General features: G+C 31.4%; 1 protein-coding gene across 3 annotated transcripts in view; it reads left to right on the top strand.

Annotated features, from left to right (window-relative positions):
• Window positions 1-27,447, top strand: part of LOC142331721 (H(+)/Cl(-) exchange transporter 7-like) — an 81,071-nt gene that overhangs the window by 14,625 nt on the left and 38,999 nt on the right. For 2 of the 3 annotated variants that reach the window (XM_075377760.1, XM_075377759.1), the window contains exons 2-5: window positions 15,188-15,307; window positions 18,214-18,351; window positions 20,540-20,738; window positions 23,282-23,391. In XM_075377760.1, the coding sequence (XP_075233875.1) occupies window positions 15,206-15,307; window positions 18,214-18,351; window positions 20,540-20,738; window positions 23,282-23,391 (549 nt within the window). In that variant the 5' untranslated portion in view covers window positions 15,188-15,205. Of the gene's footprint in view, window positions 1-10,712; window positions 10,844-15,187; window positions 15,308-18,213; window positions 18,352-20,539; window positions 20,739-23,281; window positions 23,392-27,447 lie in introns of those variants that run through there. The other variant, XM_075377761.1, reaches the window with a different exon arrangement.

The following is a 27,447-nucleotide window of genomic DNA, read 5'->3' as shown; positions in this document are numbered from 1 at the left end:
CGAACAATAATGTAAATTTATACATAAAAGTTCAAAGCTGCTTATTTTAATTACACTCTAAACTCCAATAAAAAGTCTTTAGTAAATAAATATTTTTATTAGGCCTTCGAAACATTAATTATTTTTCAAAATAAAAGTACTGGAAACGTATTTTCATTTTGAGAAATATAATAAAAAACTAGTGGACGTTTTCCCACTGTTAAATATAAACAAACAGTATCTGTATTTTATTTTTAAATTCTAGTAGATAAACTGAGATAAAACTACATGTTTTTTATTGTTGGTATATTTTAACCGAAGATTCATGAACAAATTACATAGAACTTACCATTTAATAGATGTATAAAAATATCTTGAAATAAAAATGTACATAAGGAAAATAAATATAACATATACGACAAAATTAACGGTGATATATTGAATTAGTTTGTCCCATAAGCCTTAAATAATTTTATATAATATTTTATGAAAACATAGTTTTTAAATGATTTCAACATCTTGTAGAATAATTATGACCCTTGTGGCTTATAACTTATATTTCCAAAAATGGGTGAGGCACCTGGTCCCATAGAGAGGACTGGAATATAAGTAATATATTTTAAATAGTAGCTATATCTGAGCCATCTATATTAATATAAACTAATCATCGCTCCAGTAATTCTAATCGAACTTTTGACTCTTTAAATAGTAGCATTCATCGATATACTATTAGATTTCATTACATTGTAATAACATTAAATATTTTTATTTTCAAAATTAAAAATAGGTACATATAAATTTCCCGATTAACATTTAATATTAATGTTTAAAAAGCCACCTTGTTAGTTAAAATTATTATCATAGTGATATTTTTTAAACCAATGAAATAATTTAGTTTAAATTACCTATAAGTGGGGAATAGTTCACATTGTAATATATTGGTTAGATCCCTATGACTTACTAGAGGGGTAATACTGTTCCCTATTTTTAACAGTGACCTTACGTTTATCCTCAGAGATATGATTATTCTTTTTTATTAAAATTTAAAAAATTCGCGCACTTTAAATTTTATTTTACAACGATCATAGGTATACAATAAATTATAGAATTTCAAGTAAATAGCTTTCTCTCTATTGCATGAAAACAAGTTAAATTATCTTTTTAAAGCGTAATAAAGCGGTTCATGACAAATATCAAATTTTATCAGTAATCTGTAATTAAATTAAATCAATTTTTAATAATTAAAATAAATACCATTCTTAGATTTGCGTATGTATAAATTAAATATATATTAATTTTAACGAGTAGGACAGTGTATTTACGCAATTATATATATATATAATTACATTAGATACTTCCAACAATGGATACTGTTCATGATAAAAATTTACTTTATTCAAATACTCAAATTGCTAGTTAAGATAAAAAACGAACAAAGTTTAATATTTCGTAAGTTATTTTTAATGCTATTTTTTTTTTGTTCTCCATCCCCGATCAATTCATAAATTTCAGTATTTTGCCTTGAGTAGCGTAACATTTGATATTACCAAGAATGCATTTCTAGAGTTATTTATACATACATATCATCTTAATTGTGATGTTTTATTTTATTTTTACATATAAATTTATTTATATTTTGTAATTAGTTGTAGATGTTTAATGTACATGACTTAATAATAACTCAGTAAAATAACCGAAAACTCTTCATTAAATATTTTGTACTTAACAAGATCAACATGTACAAAGTACTATCCTACAAATTAGAGAGATTATCCTACGAAATAAAAACATTATTTTAGATAAACGTAACTGTTTTAACCTATATCTTGGAACATATCCAGACATCAGTCTTATTAAGCTAATAACTATACTCTCCATTTTAATTTTACATTAAAAATCAGTTATATAAACTAAGCTCAATCGAAACATCAAAAAACAGAATTATAATACTTATTAAGCGACTAGAAGGTATATAAATTAAGAAAATAAAAAGCTTAATTAAAAATAATCAAACCAAAAGGTATAGAACATTGATTACATGTAATTTACATCAACAGTTTATTTAACGGTAATAACGAAACTAATAAATAATTATTTATATGGAACTTAGCGATCAGTGCTCGCTTCGCTCACCATTTCCAGTTTGCCATGGGGGCCGGCGCCCTGTCAAGACCCGCTCAGCTTGCTTCGGTCGCCATTCTCATCTACCCAGAGGGCTCCAACCCCTGGACCCCGGCACTGTACGTTTTCCTCATGTTTATGAGAATAATACTGATAAATAACAATTAAAGCCTAAAAACTGTCTTTCCTCTGATATTATTTCTCTTGACATAGAAGTCCTAATTATGCTTATAGTGTAGACGAACACATCCATTTTGGTTCCCCTTTCCTTAGAATATATATAATATATACCTTAGAATATCCTATATCTCGGAAAGGGGTCAAGGTAGAGAGCTGAAAGTCAGATATGTTATGTAATTCTATTATCTCGCACTGGAAACTTCGTTTCCAGTGCGGAGTAAAATTTAACGTTTTCCTTTACCAGACGATTTTAAACTCTTGCTAACGCCTGCAAAAATGCTTGCTTCCCTGATTTTAGGGTCGAGTTATTCGTTACTTTAAGACACCATTAACCCATATGTCGTTTTAATAGAAAATGTTTCATTTGTTATTCCTAAAGTCTCTTAATTTTTTTTCAAGATGTCCTACCTATCTATGATGACACTTTGTCTATTTAAAGTAGTAGGCTTTCTTTTTTTTTTTTTTAGGAATAACTTATTAACTTTCAACAATATTGTAGTTTATCAAATTGGTCAAATTTTTCAGTGACAGTTTAATCTCGTTTTCTTATTGGACACTGTTGGTTGATACTCCCGTAAATTCCGCTGTATATTCATAAATATGTTTAATTCCCAGGATCGGATATCTTTCACTAAGTTTATTAAATACTTTCAGTAAATAGTTTTCTTTGAACAAATTAAAGGTTTCCCTGATTTTTATATAACGAAAGCGACATTCGACAGACCTAATATGGCAGCTATAATTAAAATTTTTAATTACAGCTGCTATTTTTGATAACATCCTATCATACAAAATCTATAACAAACACTGAACTGTAACTTTTATTTTAAATTAAGCCATGAAAAGTAAACTGTATTGAAGGTTTTTAATACTAAACTGAAGGCAGTTGATTAGAGCCGAACCGTACTGCTAAGATTTTGACGTTGTGCGTATTCTAAGCTGAAAACTCGTACCTTGACGCGGAGAACGCGTGGATTTGTTTACATCTTGCCCAAACTTGCGATGAACAGACTTGAGTATATAAAACGACCTAATATTATAATTACTTTTTTAAATTTATTTTGCAGCTTAATTAGTTGTTTGAAATAAATTAAATAATAATTAACACATTAATTTATTTATTGGTCGTATTATAAATATGGTCAATATTAATGTATTCCTTATCGATTCATAAGCTCCAGTTAATTAATAAATTAATTTCTTCCGTAGACGAAGTTTTGATATAGTTCCCGATTTCAGAGTAGAGAGTAGCTTGTCAGTTGGGAAGTTCTCTCAGAGACGTGTTCGCTTGGAATCAGATGTGTCGGAAAGCCCCCTCGATAATAACAAGCCGATTTTAACTCTCAAGTTGGCGCCGCTTTAATACAAGGAAGTATTGTAGTCGCGGAAATCCATTTTGACCATCCCTGAATCCATTTTGACTAGTTCGGCGTGACGTATGTATCTCTCATAACTCAAAAAACGGTTAGCCGTAGAATTTTGACTTGCGGATTAAGGACTGTTGTAACATCTAATTGTGCATCTCCCCTTTTGATTGCAATCGACTGGACCAAAAGTGTCAAAAAAGCCCAAAATCCAAAAGAATTGGATTTTTGATTTTTTTCTTAACTGCATTAAATAAGCCCTCGTTGAGAGCTTTTCAACGCTATATCATAAGTGGTAATTATTTCTATTGGTTTCAGAGTTATAGCCAAATAAAATTTTAATTAATGAAATATTTGGATCTTCCAAGAGGAAGGCACATGGGTTCGAATCAAACTTCATTTCTTTTCTTTTTTTTAATTTAAATTTATTGATTTATTAATAATTATTAACCTCTGATTGTAAAAAAATTACAATAAATAATAATTCAATAATTTCAATAAAAAAATGAAAAAAATCAGAAGTTAATAGTGAAATAAAATTTTATGTATTTTTAAAAATGTTGTATATAATTTAATAGGCGTACAAGGAAGTCATGTGGTGTTCACATCAGGTTTTTTATTTTTAAATGGCTCTCATACGTTGAGTTATGCTGTTATTTATTAGGTAGGCCACCGGTCTGGCCTAGTGGTTAACTCGTCATCGCAAATCAGCTGATTTCAAAGTCAAGAGTCCTAAGGTTCAAATCCTTGATTTGAATAAAAGTAACTAACTACTTTTATACGGATTTGAATACTAGATTGTGGATGCCGATGTTCTTTGCTGGTTAGGTTTCAATTAACCACATATCTCAGGAATGGTCGACCTGAGACTGTACAAGACTGCATTTCATACATTTCATACGCATCATCCTCATTCATTCTTGCGAAGTAATATCTTACGGTGGTTCCGGAGACTAAAAAGAAAAAGAGAGAATGTGATTTTGTGTTGTTTATATATTTTATTTTTAATTATGTACTTTTTAACTTGCTTAAAATAAGAAGTTTTTTAGTTCGATCCGTTTCTTTAATTTATATTTTTTGTGTGTGTTCAAGCCGTACTCTTGACCGGTTGCTTTGATTTCAATGATTTTTTTTAGAAGTCCTGCTAGTGGAAGATATGAAAAGTTTTTCATAAAAAATACAAAAATTCATAGAAATGTAAAACTATATAAAAAAATATTTTAATTATTATGATCAATAAATAATAATTCAGACTAAATGAACCAGAGGAAACTGTGGTAAAACCTTGACTAGAGTAACGTCACAAAATACCACAATTAATTATAAATAAAAATTTGATGTGGACACTACATGATTTCCTTTTACGCCTATTAAGTTATATATACACATTTTTTTTAAAATGAAAAGTACATAAAATTTTATTTCATTAATAACTTCTGATATTTTTTCATATATATATTTTTTATTGTTATTATTGAATTATTATTTATCGTTAAAGTTTTTACAATCAGAGATTAATAATTATTAATAAATCAATATATTTAAATAAAAAATAGAAGTTAAAAAAGAAAGATGTCTGATTCGAACCGATATGCCTTCTTCCCCCTTCTAAGATCCAAATACGGAGTGATTTTTTAGTCCTGTTACCCAATTTTAAATGTAATTTAAGAAAGGGAAATTTAGGTGGAATAAAAAAATTTGTATTTGTTACTTACAAAAAAGATTTAATAAATGCTATTACTTACATAAATGTTAAAGAATATGCTCAAAATGCCCACCCCTTGCGGTTATACACGCACGGACTCTTTGCAGCATATTAGCAGAAATCTTTTTAAGAGTTGCATTGGAAATATTCGTGATTAGGTCTGTAATATTGAATTTAACTTCATCAATAGTGTGAGGATTGTTTTTGAAGACCTCGGACCTAATATAGCCCCACAAAAGGGGCTATATTAAGAAACCATGCAGAAAGTCCATGGTTTCTCGAGACGTGTGGCATGTAGCGCCGTCTTGCTGAAACCGGCAATACCGTTCTTGAAGTTCCAGGAGGGACACAAATTGGCGCACTATATTCCTGTATACTTCACCATTTACTGTCTGTTCGAAGAATATGGGTCCGACTATACGATGATGAGATATCGCACACCACATACCAATTTCTGCTTTCTGAACACTCGAATATGACAAACCAACTTGCGTGGAAAGTTTTCGTAAACTTTTCTGTGGAGAATTGAGCAATCTTGTTTTTACATTCTCTAAAACGTTATCTGTCAAGCGAGTTGATCGACCACTACGTTTTCTGTCGCAAACACTACCTGTCTCTCGAAATCGGTTTGCTAGCCTAGAAATTGACATTTTTTCTGGCGGCATTTAAACCAACAAATTTAATTTGAAATGATTCTGTTACACTCGCGTACGATTTCGTAGCAAAATATTATTCAAGAATGAAAACTCGTTATTCTGTGGTAAAAGACATTCTGTTCGTAACACGACCGGAAACGGCACAAAAGTTTACACAGCTCAAGAAGAATCAACTCACACTGCCGTATCTATACCGGTTGAGTAGCGCTACCAACTTCATATCACAAAACAAAATTTCCCTTTCTTAGAAAAAAATTAGCAGACATTAACAATTGGGTAATAGGACTAAAAAGTCACCCTGTATTTCATTAATTAAACTTTCATTTGTCTATAACTCTGGAACCAATGAAAATAAATACCACTTATCGTATATTGTTCAAAAGCTCTCAATGACCACTTATTATTGCAGTTAAGAAAAAGTCCAAGAAACCAGATTTTTTTTTATTTTGGGCTTTTTTGGTTCAGTCGATTGCAATCAAAAGAGGAGGTGCACAGCTAGATGTTACAACAGTCCTAAATCCAAAATTTCAACATCGTACGGCTAATCGTTTTTGAGTTATGCGAGGTACATACATAAGTACGTACAGACGTCACCAAACTATGTTGCCGAAATTAGTCAAAATGGATTCAAGGATGGTCAAAATAGATATTTCCGTTGAAATCTGAAAACCGAATTTTTTCGCGATCACTATATTTCCTTTACTCCGTACAAGTAAGTAAAAAGGTAAATAAAACCAGATTATTAAAGATCAGTAAAAAATAAAACTACCACAAAAATAAAAATAAAAACTAATAATAGTAAGTTTTTATTTTTTCATTAAAGCTTCTTGAAGCTGGCTTCAAATTACGGTATAAAACACTTTTAGTAGTTTTTTTAATCTGGTGCTAACTTTATTGATCGACATTTAAAGAATTATAAAAGTACCTAATGCAGTTCTAAAATTTTGGTGTAACGTATCTTAAGGTGCGTACACGCTTACGAACAGTAACATTCGATGTAACGTTTCTTTTACGTTTTTAAACGTGTAAGTCACTTCCACAGATCCGTGCAGCCGTACGACAATCAATTGAAACCACAATGTTCGTAGTGTGTTCGTTATGAATAAGTTATGTCTTGATTAATATTCTTCGGTATTGAAGGACATTCATATGTTGTTGCGTGTGAGAACAGTTTCATCCGTAAAGACTGTAGTTTGGCCTCAAGCATACTTTCTTTATTTGGTTTTATAATTATTTTTTTTTTTTACCGAATTCTACATAATTGGAAAACCAAAAACGGAAACGATTTTCATTCTCTCATATTTTTATAATTTGTCAAATTTATTTATAAACTATGAATAGTAATACAAATAATAATAATAAAAAGCAAAGAAGACCTTTAATCAGTTGAAGAAAAACAGAAAACTGTTCGTTAACACGTTTCACGATACGTAGAGATTAGAAAATGCTAACTACACCGCCTACCGCTAATTGTATTCTACGCCTCATTTTTTTCGCGAAAAAAAATAAAAACACGACTGATGGATCTGTTCGAACGTTGCAGCAATGTCTCGCAGATTTATTCACATTATCAAATCCCCATTACTACAACGTCGTTACATTTCATGTTACTGTTTACAAGTGTTAACGCGCTTTTTAGTTTCGTGTTGCTAGCATTTATTATGTGGATGAATTTATACAATTTTGCTGTTCATTGGTAATGAATGACTCACTATCATGCTAAAAACATAACTACGTAGAAATATGGAACTTGTAAATATTTATTTTTTTATGATTATATACATTAGTGATATTATATTTTGTCATTTTGTAGTATTTAAAACTTTTTATCTAATATTTTATACGTCAGATGACGTATTATAACAGTAACAAGACCTAACAAATTATACTATTATTTGTTTTAAGTCGAATTTATTTATTTATTTATTTGTCATTTTGAATATTTATTTTTTTGTTATTACTTCAAGAATTATTTATTACATATAATAAATTAAAAATAAGCGTTTTTTCGGGTTATACATACATATATATATATATATATATTTTTTAAACAGTATAACACTATTAAATAGTCAGAAAACTATCTTATTGAACACACCACAATACTTTGGCTTAAAAAGAGAAACCTACTTGCTTGCATTCCCATTTAATTTGGGACTTCTTAATTATCATTTTTAATTAATTAGCTATAAAAAAGATCTGCATGATTTATTTAAAAGTACTCAATAAAAAAACCCTGTATCTCATTTAACATATAGAAATAAGAATTCATATAATGTATTTCAGGGTATAATTTGTTTTGTATTAATAAACCTTTACCACTTTTTTTACATTATTAATGGTAATGTTTCATGATGTGCCTAGATCGAGGTTTTCCTCCCACGATTTCCCTGTTATTTTTCAAGGCAAGTACTGGGTAATTCCAGAAAATTTCAACATATCTTCGCGTTTCACATCCCCAGATCCCAAAACCACCGTCATTTCAAAAGGTTACACACACACACAAATACACACAGATAGTGAAATATATATATATATATTTTACTTTCTTGTGGACACGATAACTGCCGCAGTTTTACATCAATCATTTTTAAATTGATACATAAAATATAACGACCCAAAATCTCGGTCGAGTTCGTTAATGGACAAAATCGGATCATGGGGGTGGAAATAGGGGGGGCACTTTCGAAAAAACAAAATATCGCTGTAACTTTCTTATTAAGTAAAATATCGTATTCGTTTAAAGTTCCTACTATTCTTTGGATAAGGGCCTAAAACCTATTTGAGTAAAGTTTTTTGATATCACCAACCATTGGCCCAGGGGATGGAAAAAAATGGGGTTTAGAAGACAAAAAAATCATACCTCCCTTAATAGGCGCAGTATCGAATCGGTTTAAAGTGTTCGTTAGTCCTCTAAACATTACATAAAACTTTTATCTGAACCAATTTTTGATATGACCAATCCTTACGGCAAGGGATTACCAAACTTTTGCTGGAATTGTAAGAAGATTAGGCTTGTCGTATGCCAAACATGTGAAACTTTTTTCACATGCCGTATTGAGTAAATTTGAAGTTTTTCCTAACTTTAAGGCGGAAATCTTTTTTATCCCCTTCTTAGCACCGGTGAAATCTACCTCCGCCTACTGGCGTGCCGAAAGGTTTTTTAATGCATATGTTAGCCCTAGAGCATTCGGAAAAAAATTCGCGAGATAGAACGGCATACGTCATGGCAGGCCAGATGGGATGAGGCAGATGGTGGGCGTTTTACGCATTATCTCTTCCCATACGTTGTTGGTTTGCGAGACGCCCCTTGGGTTCACCTTAACAAGTATGTGACGCAGTTTCTTTCTGGTCATGGCGCCTTCCGAGACAGACTCCAACGATTTGGCCTGGTGGGTTCAGGTGTGTGTCCAGATTATGGACAAATAAATGACGCATACCGTGTAATTTACAGATGTGCAAAATACGGATTTTTACGCTCGAAGACTATTTGTCGGGTATACATTAAATTTCCGTGAGAATTGGAAAAACCGGCCGAATGGGTAATCGTTGAAAATTTCATCGGGTACCTGGTAAGAGAACGGATTGCCGAGGGAATCTAGGATTCCGCCTGGTATTTCCTGTGTTTTGGTTTTGTTGTTCTTGTGTTAGATGTTTTTGTAGTGTTTTGTTTGTGTGGTTTTATTTTTATTTCTTGTTCTGGTTATGTTACGGTTGCGTATTTAACTGAACTTCTAACCTATCGGGTTGGTAGTTGCGTTTTTAATTTCAATTCCTTCATATCACTCAGTGTTGTTAAAAACTCGACATAGATGTGTTTTGTTTTGTAGCCTCTCAGTGGAAGGATGTAGTGGTCGTCCAGAAAGGAGGGGCTACTGCTTCTTGATGAAACTGGGAGGACCCCGATGGGACGCCACAGAAAAAGGCAAGAAAGGGGGGCAGTCGACTGCCACAACACTCCGACATTCCTGCGCATAGCCTAACGGCGGAGGCCGGGGATGTTGGGGGTGTTTAACAAGGTTAAAAAAAAGATGTGTTTTGTTTAAACGAGTTCATTTCCTAGTTGTACACCAGTGGGAATATCACATGAAGAATTCGCATCGGTGATATCCTGACTGAGGCAAGAACAAGGCTAAGAGATGACGTTTTTGAAGATTACCTTCGGTAAAGCCTATAAGGGCTAGGTACGGAGGGGATAACGTGCGACCGAAACTGTCACATGGAGGGTGTCTTCCCCTACGGGGTCAACCCTAGAGCGTACTTACTCATTCCTGATGTGGTAGTTTGTGTTACATTACATATATTACTATGTACCGATCTGAATAAAATTATCTTTGTAGGTCAAATATATTTATTTAATTTTTTATTTAAAATAGCTTTAAATGATTGTTCATTTATGAATAATCATGAAAATATTGAGAAAAATAAATAAAAAAGTTATTTATTTAAAAAAAAATCAGTTTAGTTTGAACGTCAGTTGTGGTTGGACACTTATCTCCATTGTCTGTTCTTATCAATTGTCTGTTCTTATCAATTGTCTGTTTTGCTTCATTCGTAGTGTAATAATTTTTTTTGTTAGATGATATTCCTACATTTATCTACGTATATTTATATAAATGCGTCTCATTGAAGCCTAATCTATCTACTAGATGGCTTCTATTAAGTTAAATCTCCTAGGTGGTTACTGTTTATTAGATTAGCATATTTATTAGCAAGATATTTTTTAGGGAAAATATAGAAAAAAATATTTTGAATAATAAACTCTTAAGAGGTTAAATTAATTAAGGGTTGAAATGGGAAGCTGAAACCAAAAGAGGTGAAAACTGGAAGTCGATCGGGTATGTTTAAAATTGCAGTGAGCTGTGATATGAAATTATTTATTATTATAATTTTTTACTCGAACTAAGGAACAAAATGTTAAAAGTACGAGGCATATTTATAAAGTAAGAGCCGTCGACTTGTATTTAAATATTATCGAGTTTGTACACATTTTCACGCGTGCAGGGCCATCTATCGCCTATTTACGAGGCCACTGCAGTTGTTTAGATTAAGTAGTCGTTTACCTGCCGGTGAATACATCCCAGCCCTGAAGGGAAAGACACCCGCCTTGTTGTGATGCTTCTGGTCGCCATCTCCCCCCCCCCCCACCGTTTCTAGCCCTGATGGGCTTTAATGGGAGAGCCGGTGAATACAGATCGCAATGTCCGCGACAATCGTCTCTCCAGCCAGTTGTGAAGTGCATGCTGTGATTCGATTTTTGTGTGAAAAAGGATCTTCAGCTGCTGAAATTCATCTGGAGTTGTGCCTAGTGTATGGTTCTACAATAATGAGTGAAGGAAAGGTTAGACAATGTTATCGAGACTTTAAAAATGGCCGCACAAATGTGCATGACGAAGGGCGGAGTGGTAGACCCATTATTCAGACCGACGAAATCGTTAAACAAGTGAACAGAAAACTGCGATGTGATCGGCGATTGATGATTAATGCTTTGGCTGATGAATTTCCGCATGTTGGACGCACCTCTATCTACACGATTGTCACAGGAAAACTCGGATATCACAAATTGTGTGCAAAGTGAGTACCGAAAATGCTCACCGACCAGCACAAAGAGCAAAGAAGAAGAATTGGTCGAGCGTTTTTATACCGCTATCGATAATATGGAGATGATTTGTTTTCCCACATTCTTACGGGCGACGGGACGTGGATATCCTACACCAACGCAGAATCAAAACAACAGTCAATGCAATGGTGCCATTCAAGTTCCCCAAAACTGAAAAAATTCAACAATCTCCGTACTCGAGTCGAAATGTTGGTTACCGTTCTTCGGGACGGAAAGGGCGCCATTTTGGTTGATTTCATGGAACGTGGATTTTATGGAACAATTACAGTTGACGTGTACTGCGAAATGTTCACCAAACTGAGAGTGCAATCCAAAATCGACTACGCGGGAAACTGTTGTCCTACTTCACGATAACGCGCGTCCTGATACCGCTACCTTAACCAACAAGAAAACTTTTTGACCACCATCCATATAGTCCCAACCTTGCACCTACTGACTACTCCTCCTCTTGCATTTGAAAAAGTGACTTGGTGGACAACGGTTTGAAAACAAGGAGGAACTCAAGACTGCCATTGTAATCTGGTTCAATTCCCAGACAGCAAACTTCTAGAGGGGTTAAAAAACTGGTGCAGTGTTACAAAAAGTGCTTAGAATTGAATGGCGATTATGTGGGAAAGTGAAGAAGACATGTAGTGAACTAAATCTGTAAGTAAAAACCTTTTCTCATGAGTTAATTTTTTTTAATGATCAAACGGCTCTTACTTTATGAATATGCCTCGTAATTACGGATAAACCCTCACTAAATTGCTTACCTCTATTTCTTCTACTTCTCAGATTGCTAAAAAGTAAAATTTTACAGTTTCTCTCAAGGGAGTATTGAGGAAAATATAGTAGTTATTTTGATTAACACCAAGGAGTAAAAGAGTCAGCCTCTGTGGTGCAAGTGGTAACATTCGGTCTTTCATCCTAACTAGAAGAACTAGTTACACAAAACTATGGATATGTTTATCACACAGAATAATCTCTTCTTTGCGCTTTTAAAGTAATGAAGAGTGATAAAACCAAAACTATTTATTCAAGAAGAGTCCGATATTACTGGTTGTCAAATAGGCAGAGTCTCAGTCTGTCAAGCTAATCTACATTGATATAAAAAGCCAATAAAAGAGCTATTATTTAAGTCAGAAAGACATCTTTATATCTGATCATCTATATATCCTGTATATCTTTTCTAAGTCTGTTATTTAAACTATACATTTTCTGTTACTCCTTACATTCTAAGTAGTAATTCAAAGAATGACATTCAAGAATTCTCTTCCTTGTAGGTAGTAATTATTTAATTTACATTGATATGATGAATATTGTAAATCTATATACAAAAATATATAACTGATATATGGTGTGTTTGTATAATAAACTTAAGTATATAGGTAGGTCCTTTTTTGATAAGTGGGTACCACATTTTTCTTCTTTTTTTTTTTTTCAAAAAGTAACCAAATAACCTGATTTTTTGTTTGTTTTTTAGTAACCAAATTAACATCTGAAAGATACTTTTTATTAAAATAACCCAAAAACTCATATTCCTTCTTATTGCAATTTTTAGCTTGCCTCCATAAATTTTCAATTCTTTGGGTATGTGCACTTGTTTTTGGATCAACAAAGTTTTCGCTATGATTTACTGTATCGTGTTTATAATTAGCCAAGTTTAGCGAGTGAAGCAAACATCGGTTAAGTTTGGTTAGGTTATATTTATAATTTCTCTGAAAATACCTCCAAATACCCACTGATTTGGAAGGATTCTGCCTTTACTGTACTTTTTGAAAAATGAGGACTTGTCTATTTCTACCGTAATTCCTGTAAGTATGTAATTCATAACTTCTAAATCTTCTATACAATCATATGCTTTCCATAAATCTGATATGATTTTAGTACCTGGATTGATTCACGGTACATTTGTAGAAATTAATGTCTCCTTTGTTCTATCTGGAACAGCATACATGAAACGTTCTTTTGTTTCATGACAAATTACTTCAAAAACCCACTATTGTGGTAGCATTCATCCTCTATTATATTTAGTTTTCAAAGAAAATTTGACTCATCAATTTCTACAGTAGTTCCAGGTTCACCTATTTATGACTTATTTTGTAATAATTTAAAGGTATATATTTCAGTAATAAATAAAATAATAAAAATTATATAAAAAAGTGTAGTGTGATATATATTATATATATATATATATATATATATATATATATATATATATCTACATTTACTGGGAAAGAAGAATAGCTATATTCCCCAGCAAATGTAGAATAGCTATGTTAATGGGTAAGATATGGTGGTCATGTCAAAAATGGGGTATGAAGTTTTTTGTATCTAAGTTTTAGGGCCCAACTACTTCATCTAGAGCAAAAAAGCATATTTTTTTTGTATTGGCTTGGCCCTTGTATCTCAGGACTGACCAAAACGATTTCCTTCAAATTTGGATCAGATATCTCTATATAAGGGGCATTGAACATATTAATTTTTTTTCCAAGTTCGTTCTGAAGATGTAGGATTATTGCGAAAAAAGCAATTTCGAGTTCTTCAGAGACACTTTAGGAAAAAACTTTACTGTGGCAAATTTGCTACCAAAATTGCATATTTTATAAAACCCATAAGGTTTTTTTTCAAAAACTCAACCTCCTCTTAAAATTGGAATATATGTTTCTTTTGTTTTTTTTGCTCTATCTCTTTGATTTTAATTTAAAAAAAAAGTTTTGGTATTTTATACATCATATATAGGCCTATCAAAAAATGTCAACAATTTTCCAAAATTGTAAATTCGGGACCTTAAACATAGGAATGTATATTGAAAATTTTTATGTTCTTGTTTTAGCCTTTATTGGAAGGGATGTTAAATTTAGAGAAAAATTTACTTAAGCAAATTTGTGTTAAGCTTAACCTATATGAGTGTTTGAATATTTTTAGACAGTTTTTTAAAAAATTTTTTCCCCACCTCTAAAAAATGTAATATTCTGTTTTTTTGTTCTAACTCTTAATTTTATTATTAAAAAAATTTTTTGTTTTTTTTTACTTTAAGGGTAATTAAAATAGAAGTAGTTTTGGTCCCTGTCATACATCCTGGACCCAAAATAAGGAGCAATTTTTTTAATTACTATCATAAAGGTTATGCTTTATTTTTTCAATATTTTAAACAATTTTTTTTTTTAATTTATATTTTGTTAAGGATCACTTCTTTAAAAAAAATTGCTAAATCTCTCCACACAATAAGGAAGCCCCAAAATCAAAAATCTTTTTATTTGAAATTTAGAAATTTTTATGCTTAAATCTCATTTTGATAATCATTATAATCAATAAATAAACCCCCATTGATATGGGAGTCCCAAAATTTAAAAAAATTGGGAAATTTTTTGTCACTTATATTTAAACATTTATTATGAATATAAAAATAAAGACTATTAATAATTAAATTGCAAAGACTTTCAACGAAGCTGGAAAGGTTTTTCAATAAAAAAGCTGTGTAAGGTATTGTATGACATGACTGCATAGCTGGGAAAGTATGCATACTTCCCCAGCTTTTTTTTTATTTTTTGTATATTGGAATTTTTTTTCCTGTTTGTAGGATGATTTTATTGCTTCAATGGCTATAAAACAGAAGAAATCTGGTTCCTCAAGTAATGATACAGAACCTTTAATGCAGTCATCTAACAATGATGACGATGATGATTGTAACTGCAACAGAGTAAGTGTTTCATTGATTGTTAATGGCATTAGTATTAATTGTTTTTTTTTGTCTTCAGTCATTTGATTGGTTTGATGCAGCTCTCCAAGATTCCCTATCTAGTGCTACTCGTTTCATTTCAATACCCCCTACATCCTACATCTCTAACAATTTGTTTTACATACTCCAAATGCCTTTCTGCACAATTATTCTTTCTACCTGTCCCTCCAATATTAAAGCGACTATTCCAGGATGCCTTAATATGTGGCCTATAAGTCTGTCTCTTCTTTTAACTGTATTTTTCCAAATGCTTCTTTCTTCATCTATTTTCCGCAACACCTCTTCATTTGTCACTTTATCCACCCATCCAATTTTTAATATTTTTCTATAGCACCACATTTCAAAAGCTTCTAATCTTTTCTTCTCAAGTACTCCAATCATCCAAGTTTCATTTCCATTTAAAGCTACGCTCCATACATATACTTTTAAAAATCTTTTCCTGACGTTTAAATTAATTCTTGACGTAAATAAATTGTATTTCTGACTGAAGGCTCATTTCGCCTGTACTATTCGGCATTTTATATTGCTCCTGCTTCATCCATCTTTAGTAATTCTACTTCCCAAATAACAAAATTCTTCTACCTTCGTAATCTTTTCTCTTCCTATTTTTACATTCAGTGGTCCATCTTCATTATTTCTACTACATTTCATTACTTTTGTTTTGTTCTTGTTTACTTTCATGCGGTAGTTCTTGCATAGGACGTCATCCATGCTGTTCATTGTTCCTTCTAAATCCTTTTTACTCACAGCTAGATATACTATATCATCAGCAAATTGTAGCATCTTTATCTTTTCACCTTGTTCTGTTACTCTGGATCTAAATTGTTCTTTAACATCATTAACTGTTTTATGTAAAGATTAAAAATTAACGGGGATAGAGAACATCCATGTTCCCTATCCCCGAAAGAAAGGACTCCCTTATTACGGCTTCTTTCTTATGTTCTTCAATTATTACTGTTGCTGTTTGGTTCCTGTAAATGTTAGCAATTGTTCTGTCTCTTGAACCCTAAATTTTTTTAAAATGCTGAACATTTTATTCCAGTCTACGTTACCGAATGCCTTTTCTAGGTCTATAAATGCCAAGTATGTTGGTTTGTTTTTCTTTAATCTTCCTTCTACTACTATTAATCTAAGCGCTAAAATTTCTTCCCTTGTCCCTATATTTTTCCTGAAACCAAATTGGTCTTCTCCTAACACTTCTTCCACTCTCTTCTCAATGCTTCTGTACAGAATTCTAGTTAAGATTTTTGATGCATGGCTAGTTAAGCTAATTGTTTTGTATTCTTTACATTTATCTGCTCCTGCTTTCTTTGGTATCATGACTATAACACTCTTTTTGAAGTCTGACGGAACTTCCCCTTTTTCATAAATATTACACACCAGCTTGTATAATCTATCAATCGCTTCCTCACCTGCACTGTGCAGTAATTCTACAGGCATTCTGTCTATTCCAGGAGCCTTTCTGGCATTCAAATCTTTTAATGCTCTCTTAAATTCAGATCTCAGTATTTTTTCACCTCTTTCATCCTCTTCGACTTCCTCTTCTTCGTCTATAACACCATTTTCTAATTCATTTCCTCCGTATAACTCTTCAATATATTCCAGCCACCTATCGACTTTGCCTTTCGTATTATATATCGGTGTACCATCTTTGTTTAACACATTAATAGATTTTAATTTATATACCCCAATATTTTCCTTAACTTTCCTGTATGCTCCATCTATTTTACTACGTTCATTTCTCTTTCCACTTCTGAACACTTTTCTTTAATCCTAGTTTAAAGAAAACTAGTCTTGAAGCTGAGTTAATTATTCTAAAATCACCTGACCAAAAGTTGTTTTCCTCTTTCCACCGAACCTTGCTAATTCCTACTACATCTACATTTATCCTATCCATTTCTCTGTTTAAATTTTCTAACCTACCAACCTTTTTTTAGACTTCTAACATTCCACGCTCCGACTCGTAGAATGTTATTTTTTAATTTTCTGGTGACCCCTTCCTTAGTAGGGCCCCACCCGGAGATCTGAATGCGGGACTAGTTTACCTCTGTATTGTATTAATTGTATTAGAAACATTCATTAAGTAATTTTTTTTTTTATAAACTTCTTCCATGTAATTCAAATGATTTCATTATTTAAAATCTGCCTTAATGGAAGTTGTTTTTCCCTCATTACTTTCTGTCCTATGAAGTGCTTGAATAATGGGTTCTTTTATTATAGGACTCCTGTTGGTTAGAGGACTTTCTGATCCAAAATGTCATTAATCTCTCTCTATCCAGACATCTATCATCAATTGTCAAGCTGTGGTAGGTGGCTTCAATGCTTCACTGAATCACCATGTAGTTCTTACTTTACCAATGAGTTTTTAAATAATAATTTTAGATTCTCTTTGAATGTCTTGTCCTAAATCTTCTGAATCCCATATGTTGGGTTGGGATTCCTACTTGGCTGAATTCTAGGCTATGTTGTAGTCTTGCTTTTGACTATGATAATCTTAAAAAATGTGAGAAGTTCTGTGATGTGTACTTGGAAAGTCTGTACATAATTCTCTGTCCATAATGAAGTACAAGTACCCTGCTCAGGTACTTTCTAGTTCTGTAGCGAGTTATTTTTTGTTGTGTAGATATCTAACGATATGTTTGATCCATATCAAACATATGCTTGTGTCTGGGTTCTTTCACTCAGTTCAATCAATCAGTGATTTGCTGATGAAACTGGATAGAATTCAGAACAATCTCCTTGGTTAGTGGTAAATGAATTAAGTATAAAAAGTGGTAATTGTTGGCAGATTGCTTGTAGTTTAACATACATTGTTGTTATTACGTACATTGAGTGTGATATATCAGTAAATTTTTGTTTATTTTTAGGTTAATGGTGAACCTCATAATTGTGATAGAAGTTGTGTGTGTGTTAATACAAACATAAATGAAGAAAGTGATCTTAGAAGTAGAAACATTGAGACTGTTAGAATAGGAAGTTTAAATATTATTGATTCTAAATATGAGGTATGTATTCATATGTTGTGCACATAAGTGTTTGTGTATATTATCAATTAGTAATGCATTTAATAATAATTCTCTATATTATTTATATTTATAACATTTTTTGAAAAGTAATACGAGTTATATATATATATATATATTTTTACTATCACATTTCACAATCTTAACTAAATGTTAATCTAAAAGTGTAAATCAATCATACTGTTTCATGCTGTATTAAGTGTATGATAAAGCATAATCATAAAGAGATTGTATTAAATTAAAAATGTAATTAAACAAAAAACTTAATACACAAGTATCATACTTAAAAGAATTGAATAAATTACATTGAACCTACTAATAGTGAACAATACCTAAACATTGACCGCACCAGAAATTAAACCCTTGCAGATTAGCAAAAATCTCTTTAATTATATTAATATTTATTAATATTATTTTATATTTATTCTTTAATTATATTCTTTCTAAGAATAATGTAGGTAGTAGACAACTCTCAGTCCATACTTCACAGAGTAATGTTGGTTGCTATTACATATAATACAGTATTAGTTTTTTATGTTCGTGGAATATTTTATTATATATTATGAAACATGTAATTTTTTTTGATTTCTAATTGGGTGTTGAAAATAAAGGAATAACACAACACGTGTTCAGTAATGCCAATAATCTATACTTGTGGTTTACATAAATATCATCCATTTTTTTTTTTTTTAGTATAAATATTATATAATGAAACATCAAATCCGTCATTGTTGTTCATACAACTATGAGATGCATAGGCATGATTGTTTTTCTTTTTTGTAAGCAACTCGATAGTTGAAATCCATAAATGATTCTGTTGTATTTCTGGAAATAATAAATGGTCAGGGGAAAAAGTTTCTTTTTATTTTAATAAAAAAGTAAATTACACAGTTAACTTATCACAGTTAAAAAACTGTGATATCCAACTTTATACCGTTAAGGTCTTGTTTTTGTCTTTAATGACAAAACAAATGTATGTTAGTCTGACACGGGAAGATCAGGACTATGCAATGCATGTATCAAAACTGCCAACCAAGCTCTCTCAATTCTATGGGTCACCAAAGATGTGTGCAGTCTGGTGTTGTGATGAAAGATGAAATCTTTCCTATCAATCAATTCTGATTCCGCCTTTATTTTGATTGTTTGATGTAATTTTTTCAGTTGTTGATATTAGAAGTTAGAATAAGTCGTTTCAAAAATGGTTTGATTTCATTCCATTTTAGCAAAGGTTCATAGATAGAAATATGATCAATTAAAATTTTCATTGTTAATTCATATGGAACTTGAACATCAATTTTCTTTTGTACCCAGGCTTTTTCAAGTGGTTGAAAACTGTTTATTGGTCAATATTTAGTTAATTATTGGTATCACAACTGCTAATGTGCTAGTCTTGCTCAATTTTTTCCATGATTCATGAACTTTTTCAGTCACTGGTCGATCAGAATCATGTGCATAATTGACATCAAAAATTACAGATTGAAAATGCTTGAACCAGCTTTGTGTAACACATTCTGACACTGTATCACGTCTATAAACATCACAAATCTTTTTAGCAGCCTGAATCACTTTCTTCCCTTTTTTGTAATAAAATGTTAAAATATTTAAAGTGTTGAAAAATATATAAAGTTTGAATATATAAATGTAACACTTTATACATAAATGCTATTAACTCTTTTAGTTTAAATTATTTTTGAAAAAAAAATAATTTAAATGTATCTATAGTGTAGTAACTACAAGTAAAATTTGTAATGGTTTTCACTCTGTAATTTTGTCTAATATAAATTGATTTTTTTTTTTTTAAATTAAATAAATTTTTTTTTACTAAATTTTTTACTATTACTAAACTAATGTTACTATTTCAGTGTTACAATAAATACAGTTTTCTTTCTGTTTATTCACTAGCTTTGGAATATAATAGAAGCAATCTTTTTGTAACATGTAAAAAAAATGATTCACCGTTTCATTCTGAACAGTGTGATATGTTACATAAAAGAGTTTGATAAAGTTTTGATCATATTACATGACAGTAATGTGAGTCACCATTATATATCACATGTTGCACTATTTTATGTCCATTGGAGATTTTCATTATGTGTTTATCATTTTTGTATTGTAATGGGTTAACAATTAGTTATGATTTATTATTCATGTCTTTTTTTCTTTTTTTCAGAGCCTTGATTATGATAATTGTGAGAATATATTAGAATTAAATGAACAGACAGTAAAAGGTTACAAATTAATTGTTAAGAAAAGTATTGCTAGATGGCTTATATTTTTATTTATTGGTGTTTTAACAGCATTTGTCGGAATATGTATTGATATAAGTATAGAAGAATTATCAAATATAAAATTTTCAGTTGTTAAACAATGTATCCTTTACATTAATTTTTTTTTTTTAATTTTATCTTATTTTATGTTGCATGATGCAGGTAGTAATTTCTTATGGTACTTATTTTCTCAAACTTCCAAAATGATTTATTATAAATGGAAACAATGTGCTTAAGTAAATCCAAAGCAATGTCTTTAGAGAACTGATTTTCATTCCATTATTATGATATTTTAATGCCTACTGTTTATTGTTAGCACTTTAGCTTCTGATAATGTGTTGTGATTTTTTTATATTATTTATTTATTTTTTCTAACACTGTTTTCAAGTTATGTGCTTCCAATTGTTTTTTGGTGTTCTTGGTAAACACTGTGCTCAGTTTAATGTTTTATTTGTGCAGTATTTTATGAAATTGTCCAGGTTACGTCTAATAGCTAGAAAAATTATCTATAATTATTATTATTAAATACTGTTTATTTAAAAATAATTTTTGATTGTCCAGGAGTATTCCTACCTCCAGTATCATACAGTAGTTGTATACACAGTGAATCAGAACAGGAGTGACAACAAGAAAATAACTTGAACTGAATGAATGTATTACTTTTATACGAAGTCTGTTCAGAAAATAACCAAACTTTATTTATTTAATCTTTATTATTAATTTTACCGATTACTGGCCCTTGTCCTCTTCAAAGAACTCCCCTTTGTTATTCACACATTTTTCCCATTGGTGTTTCCACTTCGCGAAGCAGTCCTGGATGGCTTCATTTGATATGGCCTTTAAGGTCCGTGATGAATTTTCTTTAATGTCATCGATAGTATCAAAACAATGTCCTTTCATCACTGATTTTTATTTTGGAAATAAGAGAAAATGACAAGGAGCCAGGTCTGGTGAGAGTAGGGAGGCTGAGGGATGATAATCATCTGATTTGGCACAAAACTAATGAATTGACAAAGGTGAGTGTGTGGGCGCATTGTCGTGGTGAAGGAATTATGAGTTGTCTCACTACAACTCTGCTCTGTTTGCAAAATTTTTCACATACCTCTTGTAAAACGCCTTGACTGTTTTTACTGTCTTACTTCACTGTTTTACTTTGACTGTCTTTCACTGTTTTACCTTGAGGCAAGAATTCAAAATGCACTATTACATAAAAATAAAAATAAAACAGAGAGCATCACTTTGACATCGAATCGAGACTGACGAGCTTTCTTGGAGTGTGGAGATCCTTTAACAGTCCATTGTGATGATTGAACTTTTGTCTCAATGTCATAACCCAGCTTTCGTCTCCCATTATGATCCTTTGTATGAATGTTTCATCATCATCGGCTTTTTCAAGAAGTTGCTGAAAAACATCCACATGATGTTTTTTCTATTGTTCAGGCATCAAGCAAGGAACAAACGTAACTGCAACTGAGGTGCAACTCGATGCATGTTCAGTTTTTCAATCAAAATGTCATGGCATGATCCATTTGAAATGCTAATGTCTTATGCAAGTTCTCTGACAGTCAGTTGATGATTTACATGCACCAGATCGTTGATTTTCTGAATGTGGGTGTCATCAATTGAAGTTGAAGGCCTTCCTGGTCGAGGGTCATCTTCAATTGACTGACGACCACGTTTAAATCATTAAAACCATTTGTAACATTGTGTACGACCCAGAGAATCATCACCATAAGCTTGTTTCAAAAGTTGAAATGTTAATGAAAGTTTTCTCCAGTTTCATGAAAAATTTTACCTTGTATCGTTGCTCCAAAAAATTGCACATTACAAAAATCACTACTAACATTTAAACACGTTGCATTGAATACAAAAACTTTGCAGCAATAACACAAAAACTAAACATGTTATTACAGAGGAGGTTATGTGGAACACAGTGCTGCCAACTGCACATCAGTAATATCTGTTAGCATGTAATTAAAAAGGTTCGATTATTTTCTGAACAGACTTTCATAGTGTAGTGCTGTAAACTGCACTGTTTAAATTTATTATTAGTATACTTAAAAACTCAATCTTAAGGAGAATGTAAAATTTATTTATTATTTATAAAATTACATTTTTGTTTTTTACTGCTTTTTTTATTGTAATTGACTGAGGCAGTAAACATACATACCTCTCTGTGTTTAAGTATGTAACTAAACAACAGAGAACTCTGCTCAACATGGTAAAAAGATAGAAAAAAAGAAGCAGTATAAACATTTGCTTTTATAAATAGTTATGTTCTTCAGCTAGGATGATCTCTGCTGGACTATTTTACATGGGTTCAATAATTAAAGAGACAAATGACAGAAGAATGATTATGTATTTAATGACAATGAAACTAATGCTACTTTACAACATAATCCGTGGTTACATTTAGGCACTTCATTCCATCATTCTGCGAGCTTTCTTATTCTAATTACCTTGTAATTAGACATTACAAGGTAATGAACATGTTGGGATTTCTATTCATCTTTTGCTCATTGCAAAAAATAATGTAAACTGCCTGTTTACTGCTGAAGATGTTTAGAATTTATTAAATATAATCTGATTTATTAATGACTATTTTTATTAACTTTTTTGTTATTATTTCTTAACTATTATTTTAGATATTGATGCTTGTACTACTGAGGATTGTTTATATAAACCCTTCTTAATATGGACTGGAATCAATATATTTACTGTTTTAATTGGATCAGTTCTTGTTACTTATGTTGAGGTAAAACGTTATTATTAATTCGTTTATTACCATCCTAATTTAGTTATACTGCATTATTGATTTTGTAGGTGATTTTCTCGTACTATTTCTTATATTAAATTATACAAAGTTCATCATTATTCTTGATTGTGTTTTCATATGTTTCCCTAATATCTGTTATATCCTTATTTTACAGTGATTCTAAAAATTAGCTTCTATATTAATTAATTACAAAGGTCAACAATGGAAAAGTTGTTTGAAAACTAATAACAGATTCTTATAGATTTTTGTGTGCTGGTTTCAGGGAAAATAGTCAAAAAATTCCATTACAGTACCATTTTTTCATGATAATGAATATATTTTATTTATAAAACGTTGAGCAGAAAATTAAATCTGTGTTAATTTTTTTGATACTTTATTATTGGTTTGGTTATATGAAATGAATAAAAAGTAGTGTTCATAATTTTGGTTTGATACATTAAGATGAGTGACTAATAAGTTGATGCAATATGATTAATGATAGTGACGAAAATGAGTCATTTTCGTCAAGCTGTTAGCTAAGATAATGTCTTACTCATTCCTACTCCCCTTCACTCTACTTAAATAAAAATAAATTAGTTGCAATTAGAACATTGTGTTGAAAGGTTTTACTAGTGTTAAATAGTAAACCTTCTATAATGTATAATTTTCTTTCATTTTTTGAAGTTATTTTATTTGTGTTGTCCTTCTATTTTTACATTTCAAAATGGCTTCAAGGGTTGTATTAGTTCACCTAATAACTTCTGTTATATTTGTGGGGAATGTGTGGTGAAGAAACATGAAAGAAATATTACAGACTTTCTTAAAAAAGTCTACTACACCTATTTTCGGCTAAAACTTGTTGACCAAGATAAAACATGTGCTCCTCATAGAGTTTGTTCTACTTGTGTGGAAGAGCTATGCAAATGGACAAAAAAAAGTTTTCGGTCTGGAGTACCAATAATCTGGAGAGAACCACAAAATCACAGTGATGATTGCTACTTTTGTTCTTGTAATGTACAAGGATTCAATTTAAAAAATAAGAAAGAAATTGTGTATCCAAATTTTTGTTATTCAGCAATACCTCATGGTTCCTAGTGTACCTGTACTGTCAGTTCCAGAAAAACTAGAAGATATTACTGAACAACTCTGAAACAGAGTTGCAGGATGATGACAATGATAATGATGTTGTTCATTTTATTTCTGGTAGTTCAGAACCACAACGTTTTTCGCAGTATGAATTAAATGACTTGGTCAGAGATTTAAGTCTTCCTAAACATTCAGCAGAACTTTTAGGATCTAGATTAAAATAAAAAACTTTCTGGCCCTTGGCACTTCTTTCTCATGGTACAGATACAGAGAAAAGTCTTTACTCCATATTTTTCTGAAGATGGGAAATTAATTTAACAATGTTTCTGGTGTAATGTAGCAGTTGAACACAAAGTATGATGTGAATGAACGGAGGCTGTTTATTGACTTGTCCAAAAGAAGCCTCAAAGCTGTTATCCTTCATAATGGCAACAAATATGCTTCATTAACAGTAGGACACTCCGTGTATCTGAAAGAATACTGCGAGAATTTGAATTAGTTCTGTTTAAACTGAAATATTGCAATCATGAATGGAAATATGTAGGGTAATAAGTAATTTCTATGCTTCTTGGGCAGCAGGGAGGATACACCAAATATCCCTGCTTCTTGTGTGAATGGGACAGCTGGGACAAGAAAGAACATTGGACCAAAAAATAATGACTACGTTGGATATTACTAGAACCCGGGAATAAAATTGTAATACAGAAAAGTTTGGTTGAGTCACGGAAATTCCTTCTATATCCACTTCACATCAAACTGGTATTGATGAAACAATATGTAAAGGCTCTAACTAAAGAAGGAGAGGGTTTTAAATACACATACCATAAATTTTCAAACAACTTGGGTTGTTCGATGAGCTTGAAGGTACATTTTCTGCATTCTCATATTGGTTACTCCCCCAAAAATCTTGGTCCTGTAAGTGAAGAACAGGATAAAAGATTTCACCAATATATAAAGCAAATGGAACACAGATATCGAGGAAGGTGGAATGTGAACATGATTGCATACTGTTGTTGGTGCATCCATAGAGACGATTGGCAAGCTGACTACAACAGAAAATGTGGCTTGAGAAGTGTTGAAAGGAAAATAAAAAGGCAGTACAAGTCTTCGTAGAGGTAAGAAAATGTACAAAAATCCTTTCTTTAGGTCCTATTACTTTTTTATAAATAAAAGTTTTCCTTGAGGAGTACATATACAATATGCCTTTATTTCATTTTCTTTTTTTAATATTGTGAAAAATTCTTTTGTGATAGAGAAAAATGGTGGCCATATTTAAAATCAGTGCACAATATAACATAAAAATCAATAATTGATTTGTTAATTTTTAATTAACTTAACTTAATTAACTTAATTTTTGTTTCAAATTATAAACAATTTTCAAGTCCCTTAATTTTGTTGACCTGTGTTATTTATACAACAGAACAGGCTGATGTCCAATAACAGTTAATGAGAGATGATAATGATTTTTGTAGTGTGTGAAAAATGCCATGGCTGACTGGGATTTGAACTTGGAATCTCTGGATGAAAGGCAAAGATGCTACCACTCAACCGTGGAGTTAAAGTAGTAATGCTATCTTAACTCAGCAGTATGGCATGACTGTATGCATTCAGCAATGATAGAAAGAGTTTCATGTTTCTATTGCTAGGCTTATTGTACAACTACAGTAAAGGAAGTGGAATGTACAAAATGGTCCTGAGGTGTGTGAATTGAATCCAATTTTCTAGATCATATGATGATTGCACTGACTCAAAAGATCTTCATTATTGACAGCATAGCAGGTCTGGCCTTAATCCACAGAATACTGGAATGAGAATTTGGGATCAAGGATAAAAAAAGAGTGGTTATTGAGAAAGGGTAATCTGTCCTTGAAGGAATCACAGTACTAGATAGACAATCCCACCAATAGGAAAGCTAACACTACTTCCTAGTAATTGATATCCATCCTTTCTGTAATATCTCAGATTAGGGCAGGTTTATCTAGTTAAAAACATCACTATATTGATTAGTGATATTACATCAATTAAGTGAAATACATACCAGAACAAAAATTTTTTTTTGAGCATTTTAAGTACAGCTGACACAGAGGTACAAGGTTCCTAACACAACACCTCACCCATTTCTGTTATTTTTTGAAATATTGTAGTATTCATTGGATTATAAACAGTTCAGTCCAACCACTATTTGAGATGTGTAAAATGGTTGAACTCTATTTGTCAACTTTGTGAAGTTTAAGAGAAATGATTGAGTGTGGTGTGAGATGATAATGCGTTTGTTTAAAGATAATGAGCCAATGTTTATGCAATAAATAGAAGAGAAGAAAAGTGTCTGTTCAGTATTCATAATTGATGAACTGGTCCAGTTAAATTAAGTTTAAGATAGAAAACATAATTCAGTGCTTTCCATTTTCTCTGGTCTGTTACATATCTTGATGAAATGGTCACAGCAAGAAATTATTTGTATCAAAGAGCTTAGACAGCAATAGTGAATTGCAGTCCAGTACAGAGAAATTAAAATAATAAGAGTGGTGATGGAATTTAAAATCTTGTTAAATGCTATAATAAATGTCTCAGTTATGCTAGAGATCTTAAAAAACCTTTTTGTTTTAATTTAATATATAATTAAATTATAAAACTTTTACTGTATTAGTAATAAATGAATAAAATTGCTTCAAGATAACCCTTGTACTAACTACAAAGTGAGCCAAAGATACGCAACCTGAAATTCAAAAACATATTGTGAAGGGAAATTTAGTTTACTGGCAGGAATGTGTGTTGTGTTTTAGCAGTGGGTGACCTTGTGGTAGAAGAGTAGTATACGATAGCCAAGCAATTTCCCTCCTTTTTGATGATAGTGGTGAGTAAGTTGTGAGCAGACTAACTTATGTTTCTCCCAGGCTCAACATGCGTTCATTGTTAAAAGTTACTTTAAATTGCAGTCGTTCTTAAAATGTCAGGAAGGCTTTAGGGTAA

The sequence above is a fragment of the Lycorma delicatula genome, chromosome 10 (assembly GCF_047948215.1).
Source record: "Lycorma delicatula isolate Av1 chromosome 10, ASM4794821v1, whole genome shotgun sequence".
In the NCBI taxonomy this organism is placed as follows: Eukaryota; Metazoa; Arthropoda; class Insecta; order Hemiptera; family Fulgoridae; genus Lycorma; species Lycorma delicatula.
Note: the sequence above shows the minus strand (reverse complement) of the source record. Positions and strands in the feature narration are given on the sequence as shown.